Here is a 25,696-nt window from a genome sequence, read left to right on the forward strand (position 1 = left end):
AGAAAAAGATACATTTTCTACATTCCACTTTGTAAGATAGAAAGGAAGATATAAGAAAAGAGGACTGAAGGGAATAGGGGATGAATTTATTTTGAAACACATTGCCACTTGGCGAAACAACTCATTGTCACTACTAACTCAAGAGGTTGGCCAGCACTGTCAATTTACAAAGAACCCAATCTAATGTTATGTGATTAGCTCAGGTAAGCCCCCTGTTCTACATTGTATGGAGAGTTTACTTTGCTATATGTAATAACCTCTTACTAAAAATTGTAACATGTATGTATCAGTTGTTCCTGTCTCTTCAGACTTCTAAGCTCATCTGCCTCTGATTTCAGATAAATGAAAGAGATCGAGAAGCTGAGGACAAAGGAGCAAAACTGAAAGTTTTATGCTTCTGAGGTAACGAAAATAAAAATAACATAGAACATCCCAGTGAATCCTACATGATAGCAGAATAGTGATGACATTTGTCAAGAGAGTCCCCATATTTTCTCCAATTTTAGTCAAGAAATGGGAAATAATTGCCCTCACCACTTTCTTGAGACCCTGTCTATGACAAACAAATGGTGACTATCTAAAAATGGGTGACAGTGATCTCTGTAAAGCAGAAACAAAGACTGGCTCTGGGGGAACAGCAACTAGATATACGGTAGGTAAAACACTTTGCTGCCCATTGCAAATCCAAACCAAAGAAAAGCAATTCTCCATCAACCTTAACATGTTACACTATTCTAGAAGAGAGGATAGTTTTAACTGAACTTTAATGTAATGCTTCTTATATAAATTAGTCTAAAATTATAAATTACCTCAGGGATCGGCAACCTTTGGCACGTGGCCTGCCAGGGGAAGGCCCCTGGTGGGCCGGCCAGTTTGTTTACCTGCCATGTCCACAGGTTTGGCTAATCGCGGCTCCCACTGGTGACGGTTCGCAGTCCCAGGCCAATGGAGGTGGCAGGAAGTGGCAGCCAGCACATCCCTCTGCCTTCATCGCTTTCCGCAGCCCCCATTGGCCTGGGATCAATAGAGTGAGCTTCTTTATCTCATTGTAAACTTGGTTTTCCAGACCTTGAGTAGTTCTAGTCACACTTTCTGAGTGCTTTCCAGTTTGTCAACATCTTGTGTCCACAGCAGAACGGAACACCATATTCCAGTAATGGTCTCACTAGTGCCATATGCAGTGGTAACAACACCTTCCTACTTCAACTTATTACTCCCCTTTTTATAAATCCAAGGGCCACATTTACTGTCTTAACCTCGGTATTACACTGTGAGCTCACAGAAATCTAGTGCCCTATATTGATTTTTTTTCCTGAATAGGGGATGATTTAAGCCAAAATTCACATGGTTATAACTACATATCTCTATTGGATAGTTTAAAATATATAGTAGACAATCAAATAACATTCCAGTTTTAAACTATAATATATACTAGACTTTTGTCCAGATGAAAATCCCAGTAACAATGATTACCATACCACCACATTAGGTTTTTTTTTTTGTTTAAAATGTTTGCTTAAACTGATAAATAGATTTAACACATTGAAGGCTAGTGCAGATAATTACATAGGTGCTTTTTTTTTTTTTAAGATTTCCTACAGATATTGCTAACATCATTGGGTTGGATGTTACTTTAAATAAAAAATATTTCCACTTTCTCTATTTTGTCTCAGTTTGCTCCAGAAGATGAGTCTCCTTAGTCCCATAAAGATGAAGTGCTTGTCCATGGGCCTACCATCTCAAGCTGAATGCATCTGTGGTTGCTACATTTTGACTTGATGGCTTTTGGAAGTTCAATCTTAGATGAAGATTATCTTTGAGTGCCTCTAAGACAGCAAACTCTTAAATTCAACCATTGCCCAGATGTGATCTCATAATCCCTCTCTTTGCTTCCGCTGGTACTTCAAAGTTCAATGTTCACCTCATGTGTACGCCTGCAACATGAATTATAAAAAACAGTTCAGCCATCAAACCCAATATGCACAGTGTGGTCCAAGATCTAGCCCTAACTAGATTCAACACAAAATTACTTATTAAGAAATCAGTAGGTAGCAAAGATTTTCTTCAGTTTCCATGTGTTTTGCTAAAACAAGAAATATGCAAAATCAAATATCATGTGACAATTTATGCTACATTTTCCTTTCCTTTTGTCCAGACATACTAGTATTTGGAGCTTCATTCAAAAGGCATAAATCCAATGTAGTGTTTGTGTCAACCAGATCAGTAACATATCTATAATTGCTACTTACAATTCTGTGTTAAAAAGTGATTTGACAGTCTGCTTGTATTTGCGGTATTGCTCCCATTCAGCTTTGGCATGGTCTGTTACTAACTCTTCTACAGGCACTTGAGGTATGCCTAGCTTCTCAGCAAACTGGTTAGCACCCACTCCAGTGAGCATCACATACGGTGTCTAAAAAATATCAGAGAGAGAAACTGAATAGTAAAAATAACCTTCAATGCTATCAACCGCATGATACATAAAAATCTTATTATATTTAAAGTCTCTATTCCTTTAGCACCCAGAGGCCCTAATTAGAATCACAGTCCCATTTGAAGAAACAGACCATCGTGCAAAGAGTTTTTGGTCTAATCAAGATGTTGCAGGTTTAAAAGATTCTTAGGTTGATGTTTTACAAGCTGCCTCAGGAATTTGGACTTCCAAGTTCCACTGAAATTAATGGGAATGGTGCATCTAAATTTCTTAGTCAGCATTGAAAATCTCAGACTTAAGGTTTGAAGTACAGTTTAATTTGTCTTGGGATCTACAAGAAAGCAAATTTTAGTTGCCCACTTAATTTTCTCTGGGACAATTACTCATGATACCAATAATAAAGAAACAATGATTTTAGTCCACTTCTCTTTATTTCTCCTCTTTCTCATTTCAATCTCACTGTCTAATTTTTCCCATTTCTTTCCTTTAAAAATTTTTCTTTGCCTTCATTTTTTTTTATTTTTCTTTCTTTTCTCACTATTTTCTTTCTTCTCTTCCTTAAGTTCAGAGTCAGCATGATGAGTAACATAGTATTAATTACTACTCTTGTTATTAAATTGTGCTTTACTTGTAGAACTTCTGAGAACAAAAGATACCACATTCCTATTCTGTGGTTGTATACAATGTTTCTCCATAGAGTACTATAGAAAGCAGTTTAAAAACCCTTTTTAAAATATGGAAGGAAATCCTGTTCCCTACCCAATGGCCTTCTGCAGAACTGGTGTTATTCTACTCATTTGCATGGGGTAATAGAGCAGGATGTGGGGATCCTACACAGAGGGTCCACATACCAAGTCCACTATAGATCCAATCTCGCTGGTGACTCTCTGCATGTTCTATACATCAGAGACATGAGCAAGAGTACTGGAAAGATACATTCTTACTAATTAGACTGTAGTAATACCCAGAATGCACTAAGCATTTTCCAAAAACAAAGGAAAGATAGACATGTTGCCTGTGGGGCAAGCAGCAGCCACTACAGTCACAGGGCTACAGTAGTAGCCATAAAGTGACTCTTCTTTTACTCTAACCTGCGGAAAAAGGGAGGATTTGAACCCGAGGCAGAAGTAGGAAGGATCTGGACCATTATTTGAGTGAGTTAGGTCAGAAGAGACATTAGAAAAGAGTCAAGTTGCAGTGATGACAGTGCAATGGTGATGTCAGTGCAACTGTGATAGCAGTACTTTGGGATTTCCTTAATGAAGCCACAAGTATTGCAGAATTAGAATTAGTTTAATTAAAATTCCTTTTACTGTAGTTGAAAATATGAAAGAAGAGCTTTGTTCTACAGTATCAGTTTTACTTGTTTCTCAAATCATCCCATGAAAAAATATTTCAACTGAAGAAATACTTTGCAGGCAATGTGCTGGCTTAGATAGGAAAATGAAGTCTGTAAATATTAAAATAAGCAAACAAAAAGTATCAGTGTATTGTGTCAAGTATCAGAGGGATAGCAGTGTTAGTCTGGATCTGTAAAAGCAGCAAAGAGTCCTGTGGCACCTTATAGACTAACAGACGTATTGGAGCATGAGCTTTCGTGGGTGAATACCCACTTTGTCAGATGCATGTAGTGGAAATTTCCAGGGGCAGGTATATATATGCAAGTAAGAAGCAGGCTAGAGATAATGAGGTTAGTTCAATCAGGGAGGCTGAGGCCCTCTTCTAGTAGTTGAGGTGTGAAAACCAAGGGAGGAGAAACTGCTTTTGTAGTTGGCTAGCCATTCACAGTCTTTGTTTAATCCTGAGCTGATGGTGTCAAATTTGCAGATGAACTGGAGCTCAGCAGTTTCTCTTTGAAGTCTGGTCCTGAAGTTTTTTTGCTGCAGGATGGTCACCTTAAGGTCTGCTATAATGTGGCCAGGGAGGTTGAAGTGTTCTCCTACAGGTTTTTGTATATTGCCATTCCTAATATCTGATTTGTGTCCATTTATCCTTTTTATCCTGGTTAGGTCCTGTGATGGTGTCGCTGGTGTAGATACGTAGGCAAAGTTGGCATTGAGGTTTGTTGCATGGATTGGTTCCTGAGCTAGAGTCACTATGGTGCAGTGTGCAGTTACTGGTGAGAATATGCTTCAGGTTGGCAGGTTGTCTGTGAGCAAGGACTGGCCTGCCACCCAAGGTCTGTGAAAGTGAGGGATCATTGTAGATCCCTGATGATGCGTTAGAGAGGTTTTAGCTGGGGACTGTATATGATGGCCAGTGGAGTTCTGTTGGTTTCTTTCTTGGGTTTGTCTTGTACTAGGAGGCTTCTGGGTACATGTCTGGCTCTGTTGATCTGTTTCCTTATTTTCTCGTGCGGGTATTGTAGTTTTGAGAATGCTTCGTGAAGGTTTTGTAGGTGTTGGTCTCTGTCTGAGGGGTTGGAGCAGATGCTGTCGTACCTCAGTGCTTGGCTGTAGACAATGGATCGTCTGGTGTGCCTGGGATGGAAGCTGGAGGCATGAAGGTAGGTATAGCGGTCGGTAGGTTTTCGGTATAGGGTGGTGTTAACGTGATCATCACTTATTTGCTCCATGGTGTCTAGGACGTGGACCTCCTTTGTTGATTGGTACAGGCTGAGGTTGATGGTGGGGTGGAAGCTGTTGAAATCATGGTGGCATTAAGCCATCATATGCCAGCAATGCCCCTCTGCTATGCACATTGGCCAAACCGGACAGTCCCTACGGAAAAGGATAAATGGACACAAATCAGATATCAGGAATGGCAATATACAAAAACCTGTAGGAGAATATTTCAACCTCTCTGGACACACAGTAGCAGATTTAAAGGTAGCCATCCTATAGCAAAAAAACTTCAGAAACAGACTTCAAAGAGAAACTGCTGAGCTCCAGTTCATCTGCAAATTTGACACCATCAGCTCAGATTAAACAAAGACTGTGAATGGCTAGCCAACTACAAAAGCAGTTTCTCCTCCCTTGTTTTCACACCTCCACTGCTAGAAGAGGGCCTCAGCCTCCCTGATTGAACCTACCTCATTATCTCTAGCCTGCTTCTTACTTGCATATATATATCCGCCCCTGGAAATTTCCACTACATGCATCCGACAAAGTGGGTATTCACCCAAGAAAGCTCATGCTCCAATACGTCTGTTAGCCTATAAGGTGCCACAGGACTCTTTGCTGCTTTAGTGTATTGTGTGGATGTAAAACTAAATTTTAGTGAATATAGATGTTCACTTTACTCCAGCACTAGAGGACGAATCTTATTTAACTTCAAAAGAGGCCAGGTTAAAAAAAAAATCCTACACTTTGAAAATGCTATATTATTTATCAGTCTAAAGTTACTCTTTCTGATCGGCTTCTGCCCCATATAATAATCTTATAACAATCTAATCCTATTTTGTAAAACTCTATTGGAGGAACACTAACATATCCATTATGATAAAGCCCCAAATGTCATTCTTAACCCAAATGGATTAGGGATTTGATATGTAGCACCACAGCCCGAGTATGCTAACCAAAGAGCATGACAGAGAAGTGATAAATAATCTCAACCTACCTATTATGCAATACAATCCATAACCTCGGAGTCAAATTTGTGGTTAAACTTGTAACTGTAGTACTATACATGAATTTTCTCAGTCAAACAACTTCCCATGAGTATATGCATCAGATTTAATACAAGTTGCTGAACTTATTTACCAAATTCCTCAGTCTAATATTTATCTATAATACTTTTGTTGATATAGGTTCGAAGGTACTTTAGATTTTTTTATACTTTGTTTTAAATAATACAAGCTCATATTTCTTGAAACTACCCTTGAACATTCCTTGTACTAAAATAATATGTAAAAATAAATTCAGTTAGTATTATAAAATACTCCTAATATTCATGTTCAGTACAATGAAAATCCTCTTTTTGTTGTTTGGAATTAACCTGAACATTTTACAATATCTTTATGTTCACAGAAAAAGCAGTGCAAAGTCTGGAATGTTTATAGGATCTGATTCAAATCCCATTGAAATAAACTGGATTCTTTCCACTGATCAATGATCTTTGGATCAGGCTTATGCTGAATCATAGATGATAGAGATGGAAAAGACCTACCAGATCCTCCAGTCAATCTCCTTGGCAATACAGGATAATACTTATTGTATATTTTCCAGTGTTTTATTCAAAGTGCTAAGGCTTCCGTTGGCTCAGAGAATACTCTACAGCCTGCATCTCATTGACAGAAATATTTTCCATTATTATTATAAATTTGCATGACTGTAGCACATAGGAAGGAGAATCACTCAAAAAATAAAAAGATAGTCCCTGCCTCAAAGAGATTACAACTGAAATACAGGAATAAAAAAAAAACACACCATGGTAGGTTATAGGCCCACTTTTTCTTTTTTTGTGCACTCTAACAGTCTCACTGAATTAATCATGACATTTAGGTGCACAAGGAATTCAGGCCCAGATCCTACAAGAATATTATGGAGTGTTAAACAAATACATCTAGGAAGCAAAACTATATATATGTATAATATGAAAATTGTACTTGTTATGAATATTTTAAAGCTTATATTTTATCAGTATCACAAATAAGCTAATATGCTAAAATCACTAGCATAATTACTTTCATACACTATTATCATCAATAAAAATAATATACTTTGATACTAACGCAATTAGAGCAAAGTTCATGAATAAAAAAATTGGTAATGTAATACATAGAGCTTCTGGGAAATGTTGATATTGCTTTACATGGTTTATAGCTTTGCTTTATGTTTCAGGAACTATTTTAATTTCTCTCCTGGGGCAGAAGTAGAATGGCAATGAGAAGAGTAACACAACAGTCTTGTTATTCTGGATGTTCATGCTGCACCACCAAGTTGGATCCATTTTAAAGAGACACTCTATTACTGTTTGAGGAATTTGTATTGCTCTGCAACACAGTGCATTGTGTTAATGCTTCAAGCTCAAATTACAACATTTCAGGTACATTTTATATAATACTCACATTTTGCAGTACTGGAATGTTTATTTGATGTCACAGGGTATGTTTTAGCCACGGTTTGAATTTTCAAATGTATGCTGATGCTATATTCCAACATAGTGCAGCAAATCCCATCTGATATTAATTATTAGGCAGAGAGTTTGTGCCAAGACAACGCAAGGAATATTGGTTTTGCAGGTAAGTGTTTGCAGATGTGCTATATCATGTGCTGCCCAGCAGAGTGTGATAGGGTGTCTTCTCTTTGCACATTCCTTTCACTTCCTATCACAGAACAACTAGGGCACATGAAGGGCAGTGAGTGAAGATAATTGGGGTAAAATCTGCATAATTCATAGCCTTGTCATGTTAAATACGTTACAGCAGCTATTTTCCACTAACACCTGCTTTAGTGTAGGAGCATCAGCTCTATGTATCACATGAACAATTAGGGAAGGGACACACTGATTGTACGGGGCCAATAAGGACACAGATGGAGGATGGTAGAACAATACCACTGTAAGCTATGGAAAGGTACATGGGCACAACCAATCAGGACATATATCCAACAGCAGTCCTAAGAAAGGAACTATTCTGCCAATGAAAAGCTAACTCACTGATAATTTGACGAGCACTATGGCAACATGAGAGAGTGTCAGAAACAGCCTGATACATTCTAAGCAACAGACTGCTATAAAAGCCACAAAATAAGGGATGATTCACCCTCACAGACTGAGGTTTACTGGCAGCATAACAAAGTGAGATGTGTCCCTATGAAGCTCAGAAAAAGCACAAGAATGGGGCTCACTATGCCAGGACTCTCTACTATACAATATAGCAATAAGCTACAAGAGGTTGGTCATTTGTAGGCTCTTTTAATAACCTATGGCTATGGGCAGTGATTACGAATCCTTGATCTGTATGGGCTTTTGCTGGTATTACCACAGCTGTGCATTGGCTCTCAGTGGTGCATAGCTAGGATCTGATCCTCAGTGACTCAAAGAAATCCATTATGTAAATAAATAAAAAGAGGAATGTGTATGCAAGAGGAAGATTTTCACTATCTTTCCCCCCATTTCTCTTTTCCTTTAACACAGTGGCTATAGGGATAAGGAGAACCTTTTCAAATATGAGTTTGCCTTTGCATCTGAAGCCTGAAATCCTTCCTCCGACCTGCCTCCCCTGCAACAAGTTCAGAGGTGTAGCGATCGCCCTCCGTACCCTCCGACCGGAGGGGGCCCCGCAAGGAAGGGGGCCCCTAAAAGTGGCAAAAAAAATGTAAGGTATAACTAGGTTATTGACATTTATTGACGCTATTGTACAATCCGTGTCGGTTTTACTGACAAAACCGTGAAGTCCTTATGATACATCATAATGCTATTGGCTACATCAGTTGTCTGTCGGTCAGTTTCGAATTTTAGTTGGACCCATTCAAAGAATGTGTATTTGCGTTCATAATGGCGGTCGGCGGATAAATGTTATTAATTTAGTTGTTTAGTTTTTTATCGTTTCCAACACAGAAGCGTGCTTTGTGATGTCTAAGAGAATGTATAAGAGCGGAGCTAGTAAATGAAAGGCAGCAAAAGATGCCGAGAAGGAACTTGAGAAAATTCCAAAGTTGTCAACGTATTTTGCCCTGCAATCCAATGTACAGGTACACGCACATGAAACGGACAGTGCTAGCAGCGACTAATCGTATCCAGAAGTATCCAGAAGTGCTTCAAGTGAGGTCAAAGGTGAAGCCAGTTGTTCAACCAAACAAACTGTGACAGATATTCCAGCTGCTGCAGGGAAAGAAGTATCTGAATCTGAACCACTGACTGATGATCCAGGAGATTGGCCGTCTATAATATTGGACAGGCAAGTGTGTGACATTGTTGCACGTGGCCCACCGCAGCAGAATGAAAGTTACGAATTTCCATTTAACAAGGAAAGACGGAGGTTCACAAGTACTCATTTCTATCGAACCATGGCAAATGGCGAGAAAATAAGAAGTTCATGGTTAATGTACTCAGTTCAGAAAGATGCCATTTTTCGTTTTTGTTGTAAATTATTTGGCACTGGCAACATACCGCTACGTCGTGGAACATCTGCTTGGAAAGCACTGTCAAAAAGACTTCAGCAGCATGAAACAGGCAAAGGTCATCAAGACTGTACGGTGAAATGGTTTGACCTTCGGTCAGGCATAGTAAACCGTACATCTATTGACCAACTCGAATTGCAGGCTTTTCTGAAAGAAAGAGATTTCTGGAGAAATGTTGTCAAACGCATGGTTGATGTCGTTATTTTCTTGTCCGAAAGAAACTTGGCATTTCAAGGAAGTAATGAAAAGCTTGGTGATCCTTCAAATGGCAACTTTTTGGGACTGTTTGAATTGCTTGCAATGTATGATACTGTCCTCAGCGAACTTTTACAGAGGATTAAGAAGGCAGAGACATGTTCTGTACCTCAGTCCACAGATCCAAAACGAGCTGATTCAACTTGTTGCCAGTAACATTCAAGAGGCCAACATAGCGCAGCTTAAAAAAGCAAAATATTATTCAGTTATTTTGGACTGTACTCCTGACGTGTCACATGAAGAACAGATGTCTGTGGTGTTACGCTTTGTTGAATGCAATGGTGAAGATGGTGTCAATATTCGTGAAGCGTTTGTTGGTTTTCTTAATGTTCATGATACAACTGGCGAGGGCTTATTGGAAGCGTTTCTTGAAAAGGCAAACAACTTAGGAATAGACATTGCTGACATGAGAGGCCAAGCTTATGATAACGGCACAAATATGAGAGGAAAGAATAAAGGAGTTCAAGCCCGCATGCTAGAAATAAATGACCGTGCCTTGTATGTACAATGTGGAGCTCACACTTGGAATCTTGTGATCTCAGACGCAGCAAAGTCATCAAAATATGCCATTGACTTTTTCGGTCTGATTAACAGAATATACGTTATCTTTTCTTCTTCACCTTCACGTTGGGATATACTTCAAGAACATATGCCAATATCTGTTAAAGGATTATCGGACACTCGTTGGGAGTCGAGAATTGATGCTGTGAAGCCATTGCATTATCACCTTGAAGAATTGTGCAATGCTTTGTCATCTTTGAGAGAATATGCGCTCGAAAAGAAAGATGGCAATACAGCAACAGAAGCTGGTGCGCTTTTAGACCATGCTACTATGTGGCCTTTTGTTCTGACTGTGTACACGTGGTACGATATACTATTTCACGTCAATAAAAACAGCAAATTAATTCAGTCACCAGATGTGTCAATTGACGTACTGCAGGCAGAAGTTGGTGCTACAATGAAGTTTTTGGAAGACTATCGAAATACAGGATATAACTCTGTGGTCACAAATGCATGTGAAATAGCAGAGCATATGGGTATTCAGCAGGTGTTTCCAGAAACCAGGGTGCGACGTAAGAAGAGAATGTTTGATTACGAATGTGCTGAATATTCGAGTCGTCTTTCTGCCGAAGAAAAATTCAAATAGCAGTTCTTTCTTGTCCTCACTGATCAGGCCATATCTTCTGTTTCGTAGCGATTTGACCAGATCGTGGAGTGGTATAAGTTGTTTGGATTTCTGTACAACGCTAACAGCCTGAAGCAGTGTCACAGAGAAAATGAACTGGAGAATCACAGCAAAAATTTTGAAAGAAAAATGGGAGACATTGTTGCCAACGAACTTATAATGGAATTGAATCGTTTTATTTATGTCATTGAGAAAGAGAGAGGACTTGTCACGGCAAACAATTTTTTAACGTACATATACAAGAACAGCCTTCAGGAGATATATCCGAATCTTTGCATTTGCATCAGAATTCTTCTGACCACACCAGTTACTGTCGCTGGTGCTGAAAGGAGCTTCAGCAGAATGAAACTGATCAAGAATATCCTGTGCTCAACCATGACAGATGACAGGCTTTCTGCGCTTACAGTTATCTCAATCGAAAACAAGATTGCCAGATCTCTGGACTATGACGCATTGATTAACCAATTTGCGGAGAACAAGGCTCGAAAGAAGCGCTTTGCGTAAATACGGAATACATGTTCACTGTAGGCTTATGTATACATAATATGAACCCTGTATATTGTATAAAATAAATACCGCATTCCAGTTTCTGTATTGTAAGGGGCCCTGGACATATGTTCAGAGGGGGCCACGTTCTTTGTTGCTACGGCCCTGAACAAGTTCAACCACTTCCCACCATTTCCTTTTCTCATTACCTACTTTGAAGTACTGCCACAAGTTAAACTACTGTATAGTCAGGCGGTGTGGCTCCCCACCGCATCATAGAGGGAAGAGCCCATCCGGAGGTCGAAGTGGGTGGAGCTAGGGAGCTCTGATCCCATCCCTCAGAGGGTCAGGCGGCGACCCAGAAGTATAAAGGCTCGTCCTCAGAGCTCAGTTAGGCCCCAGCCACCGGAGAGACCAGATGTCTCCAATCTAGCCTGCAACTGGGAAACCCCTGTGGCTGAAGCTGCAGGCCAGGACTGGCCTGACTTGCCTTGTGCTCACTACCCAGAGGAGTTGCCGGACCTGCCCTGTGCCTGCCACTTGCCCATGGTGGAGGAACCCATGGTGCTGGACCCTCCAGAGGACAACACCCTGACCCAAGTACTAACCGAGGGGGAGTCTGGAAGTAGCCCAGGGACCACCGACCCTAGTCTGACTGCAGCACTGCCAGAGCCTATGTCAGTGTGTTGCAGTCAGGATCCCCACTGACACAGCAGCGGGTCTTCTGCTGCTGCTAGGGCCCCAGGCTGGGACGCAGTGGAGCGGGAGAGCCCGTGTCCCCCCCTGCTACCCAACTAATGGGTGGCAGTCTCCCCCTTTCCCAGGTCTTTTGGAGGCTTGGGTCTACTGTCATGGCTCAGCCCTGTCTGAGGGCCTGAACCCTGACCCATTGTTGCCCCACCCTGACCCAGGGGTTATGGTGCGTATTTCAGTTACTGCAAGGGCTGCCTAGCAAGGTAGTCTTGAACAACAAAGTCCAATTATCATTAGAACTTTATGCTCTGAGAATCCTGGCCACCATAGCAGCATACGACTGCAGGAAGCTCAATCCACACAGGTACACACTGACTCACTGTCTTTCCCTTTGTGGAGAACAGCAAATCACCTAATGTACATTGCAGATTGAAAAGGCAACCTATATGGCCATGGGAAATCCTCCTCCCTCTGGAGCTCGTAGATTTGTATTCATAGAGTTCAAGACCAAAAGGGACCACTGAATCCTCAAGTCTGACCTCTTGTATATCACCAGCCATTAAATAACATGAGTTTGGCAAAATCATATCTTCCGGAAAGGCATTCAGTCTTGATCTGAAAACATCAAAAGATGGAGAATCCACCACATTCCCTGGAGGTTAGTTCCAATGATTAATCACTCTCTGTTAAAAATGTGTGCCTAATTTCAGGTTTTTGCTTGTTTGGCTTCAGTTTCCAAACATTGGTGGTTATCCCTTTTTTATAGAAGATTAAAGAGCCCTTTAGTAACTGATATATTCTTCTTGAGACGGTACTTATAAACTGTAATCAAGTCACCTCTCAGTCTTCTCTTTGATAAACTAAACAGATTAAGCCCTTTAAGTCTTTCACTGTAAGGCAAATTCTCCAGCCCTCAATTCATTTTTGTTGCCCTTTTCTGCACCCGCTCCAATTTTATACTTCTCAAAACATGGATACCAGAACTATATGCTGCATTCCAATCACACCTAGTACTGATCCAGGAGGAACATCACAAGAAACATCCCTATTCAATGATTCCTCAATAACAACTACTTTTTGAGGTCTGTAAACCAGTTCTTTTTCCATTTAACATGTGCATGATTGATATTGTACAGTGCTAGTTTTTTAATCTGAATGCCAAACATACTAAGTCAAACTCCTTAAAAAAGTCTAAATTATGATGCATCCAAGTGATCCAAACTACAAAGATGACCTGAGCATGGTAAATGAAAACTTCTGCAAATTAACAAAACGGCTATAAGTATATTAGGAATACAAAGAAAGAGCAGAACATTATGGTCAATGGAGATAATTATTACTGCTTGGGCTTGAACATAACTATCATGTTCCATTAAAGTGCAAGATAGGTTCTCACTGCCTGGCTGTCATGAAAATTAAGTGCATAACCAGCTACACAAGGGGAAAATGGTAAGTGTACAGCTGGTAATAGATACTTGCAAGGCACTGTAATGTCTTGCAATTACAATGCATGTACTATATTAACACAATGTCCATATGTCTTTGTAAACATTATTTTGGTATTCCATGGGAATTATTCAAAATGAAGAAAAGCAGAAATGAAAAGCAGCTATATTTGTGTCTGGGTCATTAATATCGTAAAGCAGCCAGGATGTAGTGTGTTAGCAGCCTATGTGTAATTGATGTAACAGAAAACAAACACCATATGTTCATGACACCAGAGTCTATGCTTCTTTTCTATAATGGATACGTTCTATGAGGCAGCCCAACAGTTAATTCCAAAGTAGGTAATGACCTAGCAATGTCACTAATGCTTCTATATGAGGTTGCCACACACCAAACTAAGGACTCAGGGGGCATTTATGTATTTATTCATTCATTTCAATTTCAAGATATTTGTACAATACTCCTCATCATTGTATCATATGGTCTTAGGATATCACTCTTGATTAACAGGGAATAATCCATGCAAATGCCATGTAAAAAAGAACACAGCCTTCAAATCATGCGAGGAATCTTTACCAATGCAGATCAAGAGCCAATACATACAGAAATCTAGTTTTGAATACAGCTCAGAAGACAGCTTTAGCATACTGAACAAATGTTACAGAATGTACTGTGAATAGAAGGGGTCCTGTTGAACTCCAGACAGCTGCTCAACCCAGAGATTAGGTGGCATAAACACCATATGGTTGTCAGCAGAATATGCATAGGGACATTGTAGAAGAGATGCAGAAGAGTTGGTAGCATAATGACTGCATCAGTACTACTATTTGAATCCAAAACCCACTGTTTCTCACACAAAAATAGGTAACCAAAGTATCCGGGCCTTATAATTAAGTTCCTTTATTACAATATACATGAGGATACAGTGATGTGATGGTACAAATACATGCCACATGAAGATAAATACCTGCATTACTTTCCTATCCTGATGGGCATATGGTGGACCAAGGCATCACACATGCTAAAGAGTTCCACATGTATTCATATAACTATCACTATAATCATGGCATTCTTCACACTTCACACTGTAATCAACATTTTTCATCATTGTGAAACCTTGCAAATTGAACATGCCATAAACTATACCCTTAAGGGAAAATGCTTGAAAATGGATACTGGATCCAGAACCCTGCGGACAGTGGAAGGAATTCACATATTTTCATTCTGTGACCACAAAGGAGGCCTAAGCAACATTATTCTCCTTTGTTATAAAATCTGCAAAATCTTCATTTACTGTCTTGAAAAATGAACTGTCTAATCAGCCCAGAATAATCCAGGTCAGAGCCAAGCACCAATTGCTGAGAGAATGTCTCATCCCATTTAATTGGAAAGATCATCCAAATGCCACTCCCAAGAAAACTGGGACGTAATAGCCAGTGATGCTCATATCACCTTCTATGACAGCATTTCACCAGTAACAAAAACTACGGTTTTCAGGAGCACTGAGCTACAACTAGTCCACCTCATGTAAAATGGATATTTGCTTCTTCTAACTGAAGAAAGCTTGTAAGGAGCACTTTAGGAACACTATTATTATTATTATTTAATATTATATAGGGCTGTCAAACGATTAAAAAAATTAATTGTGATTAATCATGTGATTAAAAAACTTAATCACAATTAATTGTTCTGTTAAACAATAATACAATACCATTTATTTAAATATTTTTGGATGTTTTCTACATTTTCAAATATATTGATTTCAATTGCAACACAGAATACAAAGTGTACAGTGCTCACTTCATATTTATTTTTATTATAAATATTTGCATTGTAAAACAAAAGAAATAGTATTTTTCAACTTACCTAATACAAGTACTGTAGTGCAATCTCTTTATCATGAAAGTTGAACTTACAAATGTAGCATTATGTACAAAAAACCCAGCATTCAAAAATAAAACAATGTAAAAATTGAGAGCCTACATTTCAATCAGTCCTACTTCTTGTTCAGCCAATCACTAAGACAAATAAGTTTGTTTACATTTACAGGAGATAATGCTGCTCTCTTCTTATTTACAATATCACCAGAAAGTGAGAACCATGGCATTTGCATGGCACTTTTGTAGCAGGCGTTGTAAGGTATATCTGTGCCAGATGCACTGAACATTCGTATGCCCCTTCATGCTTTGGCCACCATTCCAGAGGACATGCTTCCATGCTGATGACACTCATTAAAAAAAATAATGCGTTAATTAAATTTGTGACAATTCCTTGGGGGAGAATTATATGTCCCCTACTCTGTTTTACCCACTTTCTGCCATATATTTCAAGTTATAGCACTCTCGGATGATGACCTAGCACATGTTGTTCATTTTAAGAACACTTTCACTGCAGACTTCACAAAACGCAAAGAAAGTACCAATGTGAGATTTATAAAGCTAGCTACAGCACTTGACCCAAGGTTTAAGAATCTGAAGTGTCTTCCAAAGTCTGAGACGGAGGTGTGGAGCATGCTTTGAGAAGTCTTAAAAGAGCAGCACCCTGATGTGGGAACTACAGAATCTGAACGACCAAAAAAGAAAGTCAACATTCTGCTGGTGGCATCGAACTCAGATAATGAAAATGAACATGTGTCAGTCTGCACTGCTTTGGATTGTTATCGAGCAGAACCCGTCATCAGCATGGACGCATTATCCTCTGGAATGGTGGTTGAAGCATGAAGGAACATATGAATCTTTAGTGCATCTGGCTCATAAATATCTTGGGATGCTGGCTATAACAGTGCCATGAGAAGCCTGTTCTCACTTTCAGGTGACATTGTAAATAAGAAGAGGGCAGCATTATCTCCTGCAAATAGAAACAACTTTGTTTGAGTGATTGGCTGAACAAGAAGTAGGACTGAGTGGACTTGCAGACTCTAAAATTGTACACGGTTTTATTTTTGAATACAGGTTTTGTACATAATTCTACATTTGTAAGTTCAATTTCCACGATAAAGAGATTGCACTACAGTACTTATATTAGGTGAATTGAAGAACAATATTTCTGTTTTTTTTCCAGTGCAAATACTTGTAATCAAAAATAAATATAAAGTGAGCACTGAACACTTTTTATTCTGTGTTGTAATTGAAATAAATATATTTGAAAATGTAGAAAACATCCAAAATATTTAAATAAATGGTATTCTATTATTAACAGTGTGATTTCATGTGGTTAATCATGATTCATTTTTTAAATTTCTTGATAGTCCTAATAATTACTAAACTTTACATACAGTAATAATAAGGTTTAAGGATGAATCCACCTGCTACACCCACTGAAATTGCTATGCAAAAAATCATGTGATACACTCATTTTGGGTGCCTTATGCAGGTGGATGAAAATCTTGTCTTAAATGACACATTGAAAAATGTATTGTCAGATGTAGCAATGTTAACTGTAAGAGCATTTCTACATATTTTACATTTTGAATTTTACTCCTTGACTCAGTTAATATGCAAATATATTTTATTTACTTCACATAGTTACTTCCATTTCTATGTCAAACTAAATTAGATTTAATTTTTACATATTTTTAGAACACATATCCCAAGTGCCTTTTAATAAAGAGTATCATTATGCATCAATCCTTTTCATACCTAGGAATCTGTAATAATAGTGGAACTACAAGCAACTGTAGTGCCTGTCCCATTTGAAATATTATGGATTGTCCTAATATTGTCAGAAGTACAATACTTCAGATTAAGGATTTGTTTTGTTGTGATTGAGATAACAGACTGAGGTGGATTGCTTTCAAGAGTTCTGGCAGACTTTTTATATGTGAAGTTGCTCTTCTTAATAAAATATATTATAGTCAACTATTGAATATATTCTTTGATTACATTTAATTTTAACAATAAAAGCTGGAGACCAAAGACTCTGAAATTGGTCTTTTAGTAAATATATTGTGATATGCAAAGTCCTTCATTTAGTAATGTGATTGAGTCACCAATCCAGCAAGGTACTTAAGCACATGCCTGATTTTAAAGTCACTGATCACTATTCCTACCTGGGAGTCCTCAAGCACACTCCCCAGCTGTAGAGCCCATCTCTGACACCCTTCTACAGCAGTGCAACCTTGAAATCCAACTGTCTAGTTCTTGAATCAGTGCATCTTCCCTCCTGAACCATTCAGTTGCCTAGACATGTTCTCCCATGGAAGCTCCGGTTTCCTAGTTATACCCTTCAAAGTTATACCCTTTGTAACAAGTGGCGTCATTGTCTCCAACAGGGTATATCGTAACAAGTGGTGACATTGTCTCCATCAGGGTATCAAAGTCCATGACAGAAGCTAGCTCCTACAGCTTGAAGAGAAAAGAGCCTGTAGGAAGCAAGCAGCTCCAAGCCAAGATACACACATTTGCACTAACTGCCAAAGATGAAAATTTCAGATTGGACTATTCAGTCACGTGAGACTTTGCAAACCATCTACATCATAGGCTGCAATTCCCACCATCTCTCACAGACGAAAGGATGCCAACACATACCCTTCAGAGACAATCTGGTAGTAAATTAGAGGAACACAGGCTTAGCAAAGGAACTTCTTAAATACACACACAAAAATACAGATCAAAGGAAAGTGAACTCTTGATGTCACCCCTCAATTTGTGAGTCCTTGGATTTGGTTCAAGTCCATTATGGAAATTCCCTCCTGTCTCCACTCTATCCAGAGGGGTCTTCTGTTTCAGGCAATGAGATAGGTTCCTTGTGCTTTGAGAACCACAATCTTTTGAGAAAAAAACAATCACCTCTGGGTGAGGTGGTTATACCAGCCATGTTTGTTAGACTACATGATTACAGACCCCCTGCAGATAGGTTTCTGTGAAGAGAGTCCATTCAGAGTCAGTGGCCCCTCCAATGTGAAGTAAAGGAGAGTCTTTCATAGTTGATGACTCTCACATTTAGCTCTCTAGGAGGTATCCCTCTCTTGGCATGAACACACAGTGTCCAGAACAGACTGTGCTTGTTAGGTTTTGATTGGTTTTTCAACATCCTCAGGATATCTTAACCCATGATGGAGGTTTCAATGCAAAGTGAAGGCAGTAGGGAAGGTTACAATCCAAAAGGCAATCACAAAAGAAATGCCATTCACAATTTGACATAGACTTCTAAGGTCCTGCATAACAGTAGCTGTAGAGTTTTAGCCAGTAATTTATCAAGCAAACCCCAAATCTTATTGTAGTTGGCCCAGAAGTTGTTAAAGCTCACTAAAAAGTTAGCATGTTATTTCTAGTCTGAATTTGTCTAGCTTCATCTTACGGCTATTGGATCTCCTTAGGCCCTTGTCTGCTACATTAAAGAGCCCTTTGCTGCAATCTTCTCTTTGTGCAGGTACTAGAGACTATGCCAACTAACATCTTATCCTTCTCTTTGAGATATATAAGAGCTTCTTATGTCTTTCACTGTAAGACAGGTTTTGCAGACTTGTCATTAATAGCATTGCTGTGACTCTCTATTAAAAGGATGTAAAAAAATTGGAACGAGGACACCAGAGCTGAACACATTACAATAGGAATGATATCACCAGTGTCATATGTGGAGGTAATACTAACTTCCTACTCCTGCTTGATAGTCTCCTTTTTATACATCCAAGGATCGCATTATCCGTCTTACAGGCAGCTTCACACTTGAGCTCGTGTGTACTCGAATATCCATGATGACACCTAAGCATTTCCAGAGTCACTTTTTTCCAGAATATAGTCCTCCTTCCTATGTGACCTACATTCCTTGTTCCCAGATATGAAAGGTTACATTTGGCTATATTAAAATAAATGCTTATTTGAGTAAGCTCAGCTTACTAAGCTATCTTTTTTGCTCTTTAGAAATTATCTGTCCTTATGATTATTTACTACACCACCAATCTGTGTCAACTGCAAACTTTATCAGCAATGACTATATTTCAAGACCATAATGGCTCCATATGTTGGGTGTTGAAACAAAGATTTTTTAAAAAAACTGATGTCCAAAGTTAGGTTCCTAACTCCATTTTTAGGCACCCAAACAAACTGGATGATTTTCAAAAATGCTGAGCTCCCCACAGGTCGTTGACTCCCTACAGTTTACTTCAATGGAGCTTCGGGGTGCTTTAGAAAATCAGGTGCTATTTAAGTGCTTAAATGTGGACTTAGGAATCTAACTGAAGACATCTATTTTTTTATATATATTTATATATATATATCTATATCTTGACCTAAGGGCAGAGCTGACAAGAGGAGGGAGATGGGGGACAATTACTGGGGACCTGAGCTCAGGAGCCCCCTCAGCAAATGCCTGTAACTGGAATGAAATGGGATGAAATGGGAGGGGATGGGGCCCCAGAAAACATGATGCACTGGGGCCCCAAATTTCTCTCGACAGGCCTGCTTGAGGGTTCTTACTCAGTTAGGCCACACTGCTTTCAAATACATAAATAGCAGATTTTTACATTGCAGCGTCTTCAGGGAAGAGACTGTTTAGTACTATGCATTTGCACAAGGACTAGCAAACGTGGCTTGATCTCGGTTGAGTTTTCTAGCTGGTTCATTAATATAAATGTATAAATAATAATAATGCTGAAATCAATTTGTTAAAGGGAATTTTAAAGCTGTTCTTCAATGTGTTCCACCAATTTCAAAAATACTGGAACTGACTCTTCCACTTACAACAGCTTTACTCCAGTATAAAGTCAAGGACTTCCAAAAAAGTTAGTTTTGATTAATACAGGACTAAGTGAGATTAGAATAAGTCATCTGATTAATAAGCGACTAAGTGAGAGTAGAATAAAGCACATTGTGAGAATAATGGCAATCAATGTTTTAACAAATCTGTCAGTATCATCCCATAATATCATTGTCTTTAATATTCATGCAGAAGAGTGCCTCACCAGATGGCACACCCCCTTTTGTTTGGGCATGGTGCAACAAGGTCTTCTCCTCTGGTGCCCCTTGCTGACAGCTGCTTTGGCCCCATAGTGGTTTGTTTCTTCTTGTGACTTGGCCCTCTAACCAGGGCACGTCTAGTCCCCCTCACCTCCTGCCCTGCTTCTGGGATAACACAGATCCACCAAGCAATAATCCAACAACTTTACGACATGTTTTTGGCCTCACTCTGGATTCAATGGTCCTTACACACCTTTATGAAGAGACTTTTATCCTATCTCCTTTAGGGGCTTGAAGGGGATCCAATCATTCTCTCAACTCTGGGTTCCAGTCCAAGGACCCTGCAGCAAACAGCTAAGGATTGCTTCCTCGGATAACTTGCTGCCTCCCTAGTAGAGCCCTGTGTAGGCAGAAAATTTATATCCTCAGATGCGGATATCCATGGATATAAAGCAGATGTCTGTGGAGCTAAGAGGATCTGCAGGAGCAAAAGCAGCAGTGTGTCAGGCCGCTGCTCACAGGAGTCAGCACCCAGCCCAGGCAGCTCCTATGGCGTGGCTGTATCACCCCCCGCCCTGTCCTCTAGGGCAGGCACCAGGCTCACTGGCATCTGTCCTTGGTCACACTAGGGTGTGCAAGCAGTTTGCATGCTCCCGGATAGCACAGGAGACACACCTCTTCTTTTTCCTGGCCCCCAGTTAATTCTTTCTTTGTTAAGAATTAGGCTCTACTCTAGGCGGATCACTTTTGTTAATTATTTTAATAATGATCTGTAAATATTGGTAATGATTTTGGAATTCTGGCAGTATATGACTGAATTTCCTAGCGGAGAAAACATAACTCCAGCAATGAACAGGTTTGAGATGAGGTGTAATAAATATACTTTTAATTCTTAAGTTATATCTGAGTATTAATGTTAATAGCATTATAGAAGGTCATAAGAATGGTAAACACTAGTGGTGTATGTAGGCAATCATTGCAATAGGGAATTCACAGCATCTATTGTCTTAGAGACAGAAAATTTATGACCTAATGATTTCACAGGCACTGCTTCGGTTTATAAAATTTGGATTATCCAGTCAGGTAACTGAAACCATAAGGAGTGGCCTAATGTAGGTGACAAAGCACAAAGAACAACTACCAAATTCTGAATACTCACCACAAAGAATTCACAAAAATTCATATGAAAAAATACAACTGTAAAAGTTATTCATCTAAGAACTACACTCAACGAAAACAATCATGAAAATCATGTTTGGTTCACAGGAAACTCATGAATGTAAAAGGGCTAAATCTGACAGACTGCTCACAATGAATAATCTGACCAGTTCTAATAGTAACTGTTAACAGTAACATATCTTGGGAAACAGTTATTGTTCCCCTTCCTAACATTTTACACAATGTATTGTATAAAAACTTAAGTATGTTAATTCACTATTTAATTCAAAGTTCTGTAGGCTAACTTCAAAAACAAAAACAAAAACAAACAAACCAAAAAACCCAACCGACCAAACACCTAACAGTGTCCAGATTTCTGCCATAACCTCTAGAGACATATGTCAGAAGGACACACTATACTGTAATATAAAACTATTATTGGTTCCTTTCAGGATCTCAGCAACTGAGTGAGTCCCACACTGCAGGCCCTGCAGGAAATTGTATTTTCCACTGAAAGGTTGGTCTATCCATCCATCCATCTAGTATTCGACACAGGCAGGACAGCATCTGAGACTAAGATGTGAAGATTTATAATAGAAAATATTAAAATACCAGTTCCCATAAATGTTTCATATTAAAAAGATTCTGATATCTTATGATCATACACTATAGTAAGGTGCAGGTTGCATTAGATCTGTAATTTTAACAAAGCACTAAAAATTCAATGACAGAGCAGTTACTTTCTGACCGTTACTCTCAATTATGTCTCTAATGATCAATTTAAATGACAGCTACTAATATGTCATTTAAAACTAACACCTTAGCCAGTGTTTCTCAGTTATTCTAGAAATTAATGTTTCCCATGGCTACAACCAATAAGGAAAAAATATTCTCAGATTCATTATTAGTAGAGTTGAAAGAACAATCAGATTGAAGAATTCTGAAGACAAAACTTGGTGTTTCTTTATTATGTCAATAAATTATTCAATGTCTCTAGTCTTTCAGTACTTGTACATTATGAAAAATAACTGCAACTAAGATATCAACACACAGGTGTCCCACACTAGTACTGATCTTGTCTTTGAAATAAAGCACTAGAGCAGGGATTGGCAACCTTTCAGAAGTGGTGTGCTGAGTCTTCATTTATTCACTTTAATTTAAGGTTTTGTGTGCCGGTAACACATTTTAATGTTTTTTAGAAGGTCTCTCTCTCTAAGTCTATATATTATATAACTAAACTAGAGTTGTATTGTAAAATAAACAAGGTTTTCAAAATGTTTAAGAAGCTTTATTTAAAATTAAATTAAAATGATGATCTTACGCTGCTGGCTCACTCAGCCCGCTGCTGGTCTGGGGTTCTGTTCACCTAGGCAGGCAGCGGGCTGAGCGGGGTCTTCAGCTGGGACCCTGGCTGGCAAGGGTCCATCAGCCAGAACCCCAGACCGACAGCAAGCTGTGCAGGGCCCGCGACCTGGACCCCAGACCAGCAGTGGACTGAGCAGCTCAGTCCACTGCCGCTCAGGGGTTCCATTCGCCAGCCAGGATCCTGGCTGCCAGACCTACTCAGCCCGCTGCCGGTCTGGGGTCCTGGCCCTGCCCATTCCAGCAGGCAGCAGTGTGCCATTAAAAATTGGCTCGCGTGCTGTCTTTGGCACACGTGCCATAGGTTGCCGACCCCTGCACTAGAGTTACAGTCTCACTATATACCGTCTCAGTGTTATTTAACATCTTCATTGATGACCTGGATGTAGGAATAGAGAGCATAGTGATCAAATACGACACAAGGCTGGAGGGGGCTGGGGTTTAAAACGCTTTGGGGGATAGAGCTAAAATTCAAAGGGATCTTGATAAATTGGAGAATTGGGCTATAGACAATAAACTGAAATTCAATGAAGACAAAAGAAAAACCAAATGCACAAATACAGAATGGCCAACAGGATAACAGGGTTGGCAGCAGTATTGCTGAGAGGAATCTGGAAGTTGTGCTGGATTGCAACCTCAACATTTGTTAGCAATGTGATGCTGTTGCAAAATAAGCAAATGCAATTTTGGGTTGCATTAAGAGAGGCATAACATATGAGTCATGGGTGGTGACTGTATCACTCTAGAGCTGAATAGAGTGATAGAAAAGATGTAGAGAAACCAGAAAGGATCAAGAGGCAAGTGACAAAGATGATCAAAAGGATGGAATGCAAGCCCTGTGAGCAAAGGCTGAAAGAACTGAGTATGTTTAGTTTGGAAAAGAGGAGATTAAAGGGGGTGGGGATGTTATAGTGGTCTTCAAATACTTGAAAGACTGTCATAAAAAAGATGGAGAAAAAATGTTCTCTCTTGCCACACAGGGCAGGACAAGAGGCAATGTGTTCAAACTACATCATAGCAGATTTAGGAAGTTTTTCCTGAGATTTAATCTAACTGTTAGAACAATAGGACAATGGAACCAACTGCCTAGGGAAGTCGTGGAAGCTCCTTCACTTCACAGAAAGAGGCTGGATAACCATCTGCCTGCATCTTTTCAGTGGGTTAGACTAGATAATCCTTGCAGCCCCTTCTAACCCTACGTTTTATGATAATAAATGAACAGTTACATCCATAATTATCATTAACTCCGGTGGCAAGTAGGTATGTAAAAATCCCATACATAGTACATCAAGACAAGAATATACTGCCAACAGCAAAAAACTGTCCCATATTTAACTAGTTCAATGGTTATATGAAATCACAAACATAAGAGTTTGTCATTCATCTCATTCTAAATTGCAACCTAAATCTGAAAATGGGCCTTTTACTTGTTGAAAACAGATTGATGACCTTGACTTTCACTGATTGTGTCAAAAAGATTGCTTCAGTCTATCTCTATACACAGAAATCTGTAACATATGTATTCGAGCTTTGATCTACAGTAAAACAAACTATTATCTTTAGTCTTCTCACTTTAAAACTGATAGAGGATAAATAAATTATATGGTTTCTAAATAGCAAATAGAAGCTGCTGTCAGATTGTCGTGATTTTGTGAATAGTCGGACAAATAAATGAAATGATCTATTAAGTTTATTTTTGTATTTAACAAAAGTAAAACACAGAGCTTATGGTAAATTTTATGTTTTGTCGGAAAAAAAGAGCTTTTTTCATTCTGGAGGTAGTTTATTATATGACAAATGTACAAGATAGTGTACTTTTTATGTTCCGGATACATACAATGCCATAAAGTCTAAAAAATACAGTTTGTGTTTTCTTCATCATCCTAAGAGTCTTTTTGTATGTTTGTCATTTACTAAACAATAATAAAAATTATGTTTTAAGCCCCTGATCCGGCAATTGACGATTCCACAAGGAATGGGTGCTGGGGGTTGTGGTGACGTCACCCTGTTGCTGGAGTCTGCCTGCTAGTTACTTACAATATTGGCACCTACATTTGCGTCTGTATTAAATGGAAAGCTATAATCTTCTTTAAATGGTATAATTCAATGTAATAAAAATATAACAGAGAAGCTGAAACCTAAACATATGCAAATATTACTCATGGGCGCTGGAAGATGTGGATGTGGCATTTCACTTTAAAATAAATTATATCAGAACCTTAGTTGCAGCAGACTTGTGTTACAACCAAAATGTATATAGCCCCAAAAACAACTAAGCAAAATATTACATGAGAAAGCTTCAAGTAATTAAAAGCCCCACATTGTTAAATGATTAAGAGCATGATGTAATTTTTAAAGGTCTGGTCCAGCAGAAAATACGCATGGCCTTCCAGGTCAAGCAAACCAAAAAAAACGGATGCTGTCTCTGCAGGAAGTCAACATGCTAGGGATGGCCATTTGGAAGGCACAAAAATTTATTGAAAACCCAGAAGGCATGCCAGGGAGTTACAAAGCAACTGGAAGAAGGAATGTGAGAGAAGGGGTATAAAGAGAGATGCTGATCTCACTGATATTCATGGCAGTTTTGCCAGTAGTATCAGGTCCTCTATCAGAGTTAATTCTGAAAAATAGCCTTAACTTTCACAGCATGTTAAATTCATGTCCTGATTTTGGAACGCTTATTCATGCAGCTAAGAGCCCCATTGACTTTACTGGG

General features: G+C 39.1%; 1 protein-coding gene across 1 annotated transcript in view; it reads right to left on the minus strand.

Moving 5' to 3' along the window:
* The window catches only part of LOC127049727 (isoaspartyl peptidase/L-asparaginase-like), a 221,266-nt gene that overhangs the window by 132,016 nt on the left and 63,554 nt on the right, over positions 1–25,696 (minus strand). Inside the window, exon 3 of the mRNA XM_050950970.1 lies at positions 2,250–2,413. Coding sequence (XP_050806927.1) covers positions 2,250–2,413 — 164 coding nt within the window. The remainder of the gene's footprint in view (positions 1–2,249; positions 2,414–25,696) is intronic.

This window comes from Gopherus flavomarginatus, chromosome 4 (genome assembly GCF_025201925.1).
Source record: "Gopherus flavomarginatus isolate rGopFla2 chromosome 4, rGopFla2.mat.asm, whole genome shotgun sequence".
Classification (NCBI taxonomy): domain Eukaryota; kingdom Metazoa; phylum Chordata; order Testudines; family Testudinidae; genus Gopherus; species Gopherus flavomarginatus.